This window comes from Gekko japonicus, unplaced genomic scaffold (assembly GCF_001447785.1).
Source record: "Gekko japonicus isolate JY-2015 unplaced genomic scaffold, Gekko_japonicus_V1.1 scaffold428, whole genome shotgun sequence".
NCBI classification, from domain to species: Eukaryota; Metazoa; Chordata; class Lepidosauria; order Squamata; family Gekkonidae; genus Gekko; species Gekko japonicus.
This window is the reverse complement of record NW_015165842.1, coordinates 837003-847163: the sequence shown is the minus strand read 5'-3', so window position 1 is coordinate 847163 and position 10161 is coordinate 837003. Positions and strand designations below refer to the sequence as shown.

Here is a 10161-nt window from a genome sequence, read left to right as displayed (position 1 = left end):
AATATATTTCTTTAACGGTCTTACTGGATATGCAACATTCAAAAGGGGGGGACCCTTCCTGCGAATAAGGTTTTCTTCACAGCACTCAATGTATAGAATGGCTCTGAGTTAAATTTTTGCTACTGTCTTTTAACTCCTGGTATAAAAATGGTGCGAGAGCAGTGTTCATCAGCCGCACGAGTTCTCCTACACAGTTCAGTCATGAATCCTGATTTTCTGACTAGTTTCTCCATATGGAGGACACATTAGAAATATACAGGAACGTCACACACTCTCCTTCTCACCAATGGTTTTCCTTGGTTGTCTAATTCTCCATGGCTCTTTACAAGGAGTCTTTTCAAACCCTGGAGCATACGACCAGGATGTCATTCGTGTTAGGTATGTGGTCTGATACGCTGGCATCCATCTTCGGCCTTGACTTAAAGCCCTTGAAAACTGGACAGACTGGCACATACTTCAACCACTGGCTGCTTCTAACCAGTCCCATACCAAATGGAAAATCATAACTCTTTAGATTCGCAGATGTTTCACTGTTGGCATGCGCTCCAGCTTTCCACTGCACGAGACCGCGTTCCTCTTGAGTCCCTGGGAAGGAATAAAGATTGGCATGAAACCAGATGAGTTTGGAATGAAGACTGGAATCAAAGCAACAAAATAAATGGTTTCTGTTAATTTGTTACTAAGGCACTAAGATTCGTTTCTGTTTTGCTAATGCTGAACCTAAAATGGTGCCTTTTTTCGATGGTAGGTACAGGCAGTTAAATTATGCCAAGACCATAATGACAGGAACACAGGTCTCCAAAGCCAGTCCTATAAATGGCCCACTAATTAGCACAATTCGCAAATCGTTATCTAAAACCGTGGTAGAAGATTCTACCCAATACAAACAAATGGCAAATATGTATTTACTGCATTAAAACTCCCATAACTGATACTACTGTAACCTCAAGACTAGATTACTTCAATGTACACTGTGTGGGGTTGCCCTTGAAGATGATGTGGAATCTACAGTTGGCTTAGGATGCAGCAGCATGTTTGTTGGCAGGAGTCAGCTGGATCAGCCATAGTACGGTAACGTTGGATTGACCGCACTGGCTACCAGTTTGGTTTCAGTCCTCATTCAAGGTGCTGCTTTTGATCATTAAATCCCTTTACGGACTGGAACGCACTTACTTGGAGATCCGCTGCTCCCCATGTGAACCCGGGTGGAACCTACATGCTCCTCAACAGGACCTGCTTTCGATTCTTTCTCTAAGCGAAGGGAAGACAGCCAGACAAGCATGACATCCATGGCAGCTCCAACCCTTTGGAATGGGCTGCAAAATAATGTGAAAGTGGTCCCTTCCCTTGTGTAGTTCAGTAGAACAGCCTTTTGGTTGACTCGCTGGCTTTCCACAGGCTCTTCTAGGAGCCGATCATGTTTTAATTTGTAAACAGGTTTCCCTTTAAATCTGGGAACCACTTTTAGCTTTTATAGGCAATGTGGCAGAGAAATCTGTTAAATGAATAAATGCAGACTCTCTCAGAGAAACGGAGCTTCACCTGCAAAAGTCCCTTCAGTGGACTAGAGCACTGGACTAGAATGTGATGGATCGAGACACGAAACAAACACGCTGCAAGGCACTAAAATAGCTGTACCTGGAATTGTGTTGTCCAGTATGAATGCGATGCTACCTCCAACAAACATTTCTGTGGTTAACAGCACTGTTAATATCTGGTCTACTTCAGCAATGCCTGAAAGAGAACATAAGACCATAAGAAAAGCCCGCCTGGATCAGACCAGTGGTCCACCTAGTCCAGTATCCCGTCTTACACAGTGGCCAACTAGTTCCTCTGGAGGGCCCATAACAGGGCATAGAGGCTGAGGCCTTCCCCTGATGTTGCCTCCTGGCCCTGGGACACAGAGGTTTACTGCCTCTGAATGTGGAGGCTGCTGTCTTTAGTTTCCATGGCTAGTAGCCACTGAAATTGATTTGATTTGATTTATTTAATTTATTCCGGCCAAGGCCAGCTCAGGGCGACTTACAGGACAGGGTAAGAATTCCAACAATACATATAAAAACACAACAACAGTTAATATAAACACAGTGTTAAAACCAAAACATCATAATAAAGTGCTAGCCCAGTTCTTCACTTTTAACGTCAGCTCCATTGGTCAGCTTCAGTTGTTTTCGGGGGTTTGGCTCAGGCAATGATTAAAGGGACCAGCGGATCAGGGTGTCAATTGCTGCTGGTGATGGTAGTGGTGATCGTGGTGGTAGTGGGGAGAGGGAGAAAAAGTTATCTCGGTCTACTCTCTCTACCCTGTGAATAATGATAGAAACCTCCATCGTGGTCGCCCTCCTCTTTAATCATCTCTCCCAAACTGCAGAGTCCCAGAGATGGACACAAGTCGTAACAGGAAAAGTACACACATGAAGCTGCTGTATGCTGAGTCATACCATCAGTCTAGAAAGGCCTACTCTGACAGGCAGCAACTGTACAAGGGCTCATCCCTTCCCCCAACGCCTACTTACTACTAGATGCCTTTGACTGGCGATGTCAGGGATTGAGCCTGGGACCTTCTACATACAAAGCCTGTGCTCTCCCCGTGAGCTGCGGTTCCTTCCATAAAAAGAACCGAGTTTCAAACAATCACTCGTGTCAGTGTACGCTGGTACCCTACTCACAGGTAAACAGCACAGGGTGGAAATGCTTCTAAACAGGGCTCTTTTTGTAGAAAAAGCCCAGCAGGAACTCATTAGCATAATAGGCCACACCCAACACCAGAAACTCATGAGCATATTAGGCCACACCCCTGCCAGCACAGCTCATTAGCACATTCGGATGCACCCCCATGTTACCAGAAGTGTGGTTATCCAGCCACACCCACCTTTTGCTTGTTATTCTGTTTACCTTGTTTGTTGTCAAAACCCAGGGCCTTTTTTGTAGCAGGAACTCCTTTGCATGTTAGGCCACACACCCCCTAATGTAGCCAATCCTAATGAGTTTCTGCTGTTGGGTGTGGCCTATTATGCTAATGAGTTCCTGATGGGCGTGGCCAACTTGGGAGCCAGCCGGAACTCCGTTCATGTGCGTTCCTGCCCAAAAATAGCCCTGCTTCTAAAAATAAAGACACAGGCCCTTAAAAGGCAAGCCCTGTTTTAAAAGGAGAAACAATACTAATCGAGAAGCAGAACATAATGTGACTGTCATGACCAGAGACCAAGTTTTATGAGGGAAGGTTGAAAGAGCTGGGGATGTTTAGCCTGGAAAGGAGATGACTGAGAGGTGATACGATAACCATCTTCAAGTACTTGAAGGTCTGTCACAGAGAAGATGGTGCGGAGTTGTTTTCTGTTGCCCCAGAAGGTCAGACCAGAATCAGTGGGTTGAAATTAAATCAAGAGTTTTTGGCTAAACATTGGGAAGAACGTCTTGACACAGCGGTTCCTTGGTGGAACAGGCTTCCTCGGGAGGTGGTGGGCTCTCCTTCTTTGGAGGTTTTTAAGCAGAGGCTAGATGGCCATCTGACAGCAATGCTGATTCTGTGAACTTAGGCAGATCATGAAAGGGAGGGCAGGAAGGGTTGCCTTAGTGCTTAGTTCTCGTGGCCCTTTCTGACACGCCCAGGGAAATGCCGATCGCCACTTTGGGGTCAGGAAGCAATTTTCTCCAGGCCAATTTGGCCGGGGGTCCTGGAGGGGAAAGTTGCCATCTTCTGGGCATGGAGCAGGGGTCCCTGGGGGGGTGTGTGGGGGAGCTATTTCCCGCATTGTGCCTGGAGGTTCTATGCCAACAAAACTTTTATGTTTGCCAGGGATCTTCATGCAAAAGCCAAATTCGCAAGAAATAATGAGCCTGCGTGCGGGGAGGGCGGGATAGAAATGGAAATAAATAAATAAATAATGAAATATTAGGAGCCACAAGGTCATTTTTCTCAGGCATAGACTCCAGCTCCTGAGAGCTGCTTCCGTTAGAAGTCAAAGCAAGAATTCAGCTGCGGTTGTCGTCATCCCCAGACTAGGCAAAAGTTGCCGTGACTTTTCTGTTACCTGTACTGATGGCATTTGCATGGGAATCCAAGTAGTTTGGAAGCGTGAGCCCAAAAAACATTGCAAAGCCCAGAACAAACAGGTTGCGGGAGGAGTTCATATCCACAAACTGCAGGTTGGAGAGCCCCACGGCCGTGATCATACCTACAAAAAAAGGAAAGGCGGGGAGACTCACTCTTTTATCGGTGCCGAATGGAGATCCAGGAACCGTGGCAGGTCCACAGCACCTGGGGAGCACAGATGTTGAACACCACTCCGTGTGAACACATGAAGCTGCCTTACACTGAGTCAGCCCACTGGTCTAGTCAGGTCCACTCTGACCGGCAGTGGCCTTCCAAGGTCTTTCTCATTATTTCCTACTTTACCCTTTTAACCGGAGACACCTGGGGCTGGAACTGGTTGCCTGATATCCTCCACTGTCTACTACACGATGCTTCAGGCCATCTCTTGGTTCTCTTTGGACCACACCAAGTCAGAGATACGTTATTTTGAATGTCATTGACATCTTCATATTTTCTCCGATCATCATGAGGGCTGGAAACCTTTTCTTGTCAGGTTTCCGAAACAGCTATTATGGTCTCTTAAAGGTAAAGGTTCCCTTGCTCGAAAGCCAGTCGAGTCCGACTCTAGGGTTGCGGTGCTCATCTCCATTTCAAAGCCAAAGAGCCAGCGCTGTCGGAAGACGTTTCCGTGGTCATGTGGCCGGCATGAGTAAACACCAAGGCGCACGGAACGCTGTTACCTTCCCACCAAAGTGGTACCTATTTATCTGTTTGCAATTTCTTCCTTTCGAACTGCTACCCTGTTTCCCCGAAAATAAGACCTACCCCAAAAATAAGCCCTAGCAGGATTTCTATGCATTTGTGGTATAAGCCCTAGTGTGTCTTCTTGAGAAAAAATAAATATAAGACAGTGTCTTATTTTCAGGGAAACACAGTAGGTTGGCAGGAGCTGGAACTAGAGATGGGAAGCTCACTCCATCATGCGGCACCCGGGTCTCGAAATGCTGAACTACTGACCTTCCACAGCCTGCAGTTCAGCGTCTTAACCACTTGAGCCACCGCAGCTCTTAGAAGCTCACAAATCATGCCAAATGTGATTCCCACCAGGGCGTAAGCAACTGTGCTAGTGCTGAGATGTTTATTTGCAATAGAGCATTTGGACAGATTTGGCCCAGGTTAGCCCGATCTTGTCAAATCACAGATTTTGTCATCTTCTGGGCATGGAACAAGGGTCACTGGGGGTGTGGGGGGGGAGGTATTTGTGAATTTCCTGCATTGTGCAGGGGGTTGGATTAGATGACCCTAGAGGTCCCTTCCAACTCTATGATCCTATGATTCTAAGTAGGGTCAGCCCTGGTTAGTGTTTGGATGGGAAAACTCCAAGTATGTCCAGGGTTGCTATCCAGGGGCAGGCAACGGCAGACCACCTCAACATCTCATGCCTTGAAAACCCTACGGACTTGCCATAAATCAGCACTTGACTTGACTGCACTTTCCACCACCATTTGGACAGAGTAAACTTACCGAACAAGGTGCAGAACATTCCTCCGAGGATGGGGTCGGGGAGAGAAGCAAACAGTGCCGTGAACTTGCCAATGGTGCCCAGAACAAGCATGATGCCAGCACCATACTGCACCACCCTTCTGCTGCCCACCTGCATGGGAAAGGTGGCCAAAGGAAATGACTTACTCAGACATCCAGAATATTAGTGTTATAGGTTTTGGATCCTTATGTATTTATTTGTTTAGATGTTTATCCTGCCCCTCCCCCAGAACATGGGGATCAGGACAACTAACAGCATAACAATACAATAACAATGGAAAAAACCATAATTTCAATAAAATCCAGTTAAAAACTCAACACACCACAAACTGACGCTTTTGGCATGAAAATCAATAGTGCTGATGGTAGAGTCCCCCAAAATTACAATACTCTGTCCTTCATGCCCTGCAGAATGCAGATAGGTCCTGGATGGCACAAGTCCCCTCAAACAAAGCATCCCACCAGGTCAGTGGCCATGATGGAAAAGGCCCGTGCCCTTGTCACATTCAAATGGGTGAATGGAGGGCCAGGCGCTGCCAAATGCCCACGTACGGCGGAACAAAGACTTCACAAGAGGTCATAACAGGCAAGGCGGTCCTTTAGGCGGGACCATTAAGGGCTTCAAAGATTAATACCAGCACCCAATTTTTAATACCAATTCCCCCCCTCCCGGTTGCATTAGGTTTGCCAGACCCCTGGTCCAGGCAGGGGTTACCACAATTTTGGGGGCTTCAGCCTGCCGCCGGCCAGCTGGCCAACAGGGGAAGCCCCACTCCCATGCCCGACCACCCATAGCCACCTCTCTCCCTCCTCTCCTGAGAGATTTAAAGGGCTCTCCAGCTGACTGAGAGAGCACATGGCCCGCTGATCAGCTGGAGGGCCCTTTAAATCTTGCAGAGGGGAGGGAGAGGAGTGGTTGCGGGTGATCATTGCTGGGGGCGGGGCTTGGGGCAGGGATGTCCCCAACGTGACATCATTGCATTGGGGATGCTCCACTCCCTCCAGGAATGCTCCCCCCAAAGTCCCCCGCTGGGGACGAGGCCGGACCTGGCAACTCCACATTGCATCTACTTATTTGTCTGTCATTCTCTGGTTAGACTCTAAATCTCTCATGACAGAAGGCTGGCTGCTTTTATATAATATCTGGCAAATATACAGCTTTTAACTTTCACTGAGTTATCTAAAATTACTGTAACAGAAACCAATATTCCCACCTCTCTGATGGTTAAGTAGAGTCAATTAAAACAAAATTATTCCCAAAACTGATCATCCCAAATCACTGGGGAGGAAGATCTTCAGCCGTTATCCTACCCCGCTTTTTTAACATTCAGACTGATGGAATCTTGAGCAGCAGAAAACACTTATTTCTTATTTTTTAGATGCAAGGGCTAGAAGGACTGAGACAAATTTTGCGATTGCTAGAGCGATCTTAGGATCCTTATCAGTGAGCAAAAGAGCCAGGGTTTCTGGAGTATAGGCAGACAATTGGTTGAATAATGGCTTAATACAGTGATCCCTCATAATCTCAAAAAATCTGCATTCCAGCAGGACGTGAAAGGATGTATCAATCCTGTTAAGGCCAAGTTCTGTCAGTGCGTGGCCTATTCAAAAATCTCCCTTGCAAAACCCTTGTAGGTATAATGTTCAGTCTTGCAAACACAAAGGCTCTGCAATAACATGGGATGGTAAGATAGTACATATAGGGGGGTAAAGATTTTGGGTAAGAAAGAGCTCTGGAGAACTCAAAAGCTTGCACACTGTGCTATGTTATTTTGGTTGGGTTTAATAAATTATGTTTTTTGGGATTTTGCTGTGGATGAACCACAGCTCCTTACTTCTTTGGCACACTTTTTATGCAGCACTGAAGTGTGTGAGAAGAAAACATTACTGTTAAGACTAGAGAAAATCCTAGACATTTTTTGATCGCTACCAAGTTGGACACATTAATGCTATCCTGCAAACTGTGATTATAACTGATAACTGAAGCTACATCACAGAAGACGTTTGCCGCTCCTTACAAAAGATCATTGTGTGACTCTAACCAATGTCTGTGCTGCAATAACTCAAAGATCAAGAGTGTACAAATAGCTGTTTCAAAAGATGTTATACGACAGTTCATTCACCTTGCACCCCACAAAGGACTTTTTGTTTTACTTAACGAAGAGACAGCTGGATTATTTCAATGATGACCCATTAGTGATTACTAGGGCTACCAAGTGGGGTCGGGTAAACCCCCGCTTCGGAGGCCCGATTTCCGCTGCCGCAGAATCGGGCCCCAGGGGGAACTCCGCCCCCCGAAGCGCAGTGTGGCTGCGTCACCAGAGGTGACGCAACCACATCAATCACATTGGGGGCGTGGCCCCGATTGTCGGGGCCACGCCTTCAACGTGATCGACGTCGCACATCACTTCCGGTGACGTGCTGGCAGCGCGCGCGCGCACATCAACAGACAACTCCTGGAGCCCGTCGAGACTCCCCTGCCGGTAAGAAAAATTGACTTGGCAACCCTTGTGATTACGGTAGGTAGCCATGTGAATGAAACAAAGGGAGTAGAGACCCAAACTAGAAGGGACTTGAATTGGGCTGCCAAACCCCAGCAGGAAAAAAATTAAAACAATAATAAGGCCTCATCTACTTACAGGAAGTTCTCACCAAAGAGTTCCTGGAGATTCCTAGAGCTACCCATGTGGGTAGCTGTAGGAATTGCCAGGAACTGCATGGTAAGAACTTCCAGTTTTACCATACAGTTCCTGGTGATTCCTAGGTGTATGTTAAGTGCCATCAAGTCACTTTCAACTTAGGGTGACCCTATGAATTAATTATTTCCAAAACGTCCTATTTTTCACAGCTTTACTCGGGTCTTGCAAACTGAGGGCCGTGGCTTCCTTGATTGAGTCAATCCATTGATTTTCCTGCTGCCTTCAACTTTCCCTAGCATTATTGTCTTTTCCAGTGACTCTAGTCTTCTCATAGTGTGACCAAAGTACAATAGCTTCAGTTTAGTCATTTTAGCTTCTAGGGATAGTTCAGGCTTGATTTGATCTGGAACTCACTGATTTGTCTTTTTCGTGGTCCACGGTCTCTGTAAAACCCGTCCCCAACACCGTAGTTCAAAGGAATCAGCTTCCTTCCTGTCAGCTTTCTTCATTGTCGAACTTTCACATGCATATATCCTGATCTTGGTCGCCAGCAAGATGTCCTTACACTTAAGGGCCTTGTCTAGTTCCTTCACAGCTGCCCTTCCCAGTCTCAACCTGCTTCTGATTTCTTGGTTGCAGTCTCCCTTTTGGTTGATGATGGAGCCAAGGAATAGAAAATCTTGAACAATTTCAATTTCTGCACTGTCAACCTTAACGTTGTGTAATTCCTCAGTAATTAATGTTGTCTTCCTGTTGTTCATCGGTAATCCTGCTTTGGCTGTTGTTCAACTGTAATCCTGCTTTGACACTTTCTGCTTTAACCTTCATCAGTAGTGGTTTCAAGTCTTCACTTCTGTCTGCCAGTAATGTGGTGTCACCGGCATATCTCAAATTGTTAATGTTCCTTCCACAAATTTCACTCCACCTTCCTCTAAATCTAATCCAGCTTTCTTTATGATATGTTCTGCATACAGATCGGATAGGGAGATAAATTACATCCTTGTCTGACACCTTTGCCATCTGGAAATCATTCTGTTTCTCCATATTCTGTCCTGGCAGTAGCCTCTTGTCTAGAGTATAAATTGCACAGAGAGGTACCCTTTCTACTTCCAGGTAGCTCTAGGAATCACCAGCAACTCTATAGTAAGAACTTCCTGTAAATAGCTGTAAATAGATGAGAGCCAGTTTGGTGTAGTGGTTAAGAGTGGTGGACTCTAATCTGGAGAACCAGGTCTGATTCCCCACTCTTCCCCCCCAGCTGGGTGACCTTGGGCCAGTCAGTTCTCAGAACTCTCTCAGCCCCACCTACCTCACAAGGTGTCTGTTGTGGGGAGAGGAAGGGAAGGCGATTGTAAGCCACTCTAAGACTCCAAGTGATGGGTGGGGTATAAATTCAACTCTTCTTCTTACTTATTTCCTTTCTAATTTTTTTCTCCCAGGATGCTACCCCCCCACACACACACACACAAACACACAACCCTCCCACTTGGAGGATTAAAAAGTCCAGTTTATCCTATATCGGTGCAATAAACCAGTAGCCCTATGCCATTCCTGGGTTCCAAACCAGCAGCTATTCCTGTGCCTCCTCCCAACATAGCAGGGCTCCTGCAAGATCCCAGAAACAGAAGATATGATCAAATATGGCAATATTGTACCTTAGTGATGCCCAAGACTCCGATGTTAGGGCTGGAGGAAGTGGAACCGTTACCCGTGCCCAGCAGCCCAGCAATTATGCAAGAGATTCCCTCTGTAAAAATGCCCCTAGGAAAAAGAAAAGGCATGTAGGGGAAAAAATCACACTACTAGGGCCACAAGTGTATGATGATCCCTGTTCCCTACTTATGGCCCAAGCCAGGCCCGTAGCTACAGTGGGACAGTTTGGGGGCTGCCCCCCTGACTTCCTGCCAAGGACCCCTGACTTCCACCCAGCCCTCAGCCCCCCCC

The 10161-nt window shown here is 46.6% G+C and overlaps 1 protein-coding gene across 1 annotated transcript in view; it reads right to left on the bottom strand.

The window, feature by feature from the left end:
• Positions 1-337: 337 nt before the first annotated feature.
• The window catches only part of SLC23A1 (solute carrier family 23 (ascorbic acid transporter), member 1), a gene marked incomplete at its 5' end in the record, with an annotated part of 39439 nt that continues 29615 nt past the window's right edge, over positions 338-10161 (bottom strand). The window contains 5 exons of the mRNA XM_015411006.1: positions 338-585; positions 1639-1734; positions 4035-4178; positions 5561-5690; positions 9873-9978. Coding sequence (XP_015266492.1) covers positions 338-585; positions 1639-1734; positions 4035-4178; positions 5561-5690; positions 9873-9978 — 724 coding nt within the window. The remainder of the gene's footprint in view (positions 586-1638; positions 1735-4034; positions 4179-5560; positions 5691-9872; positions 9979-10161) is intronic.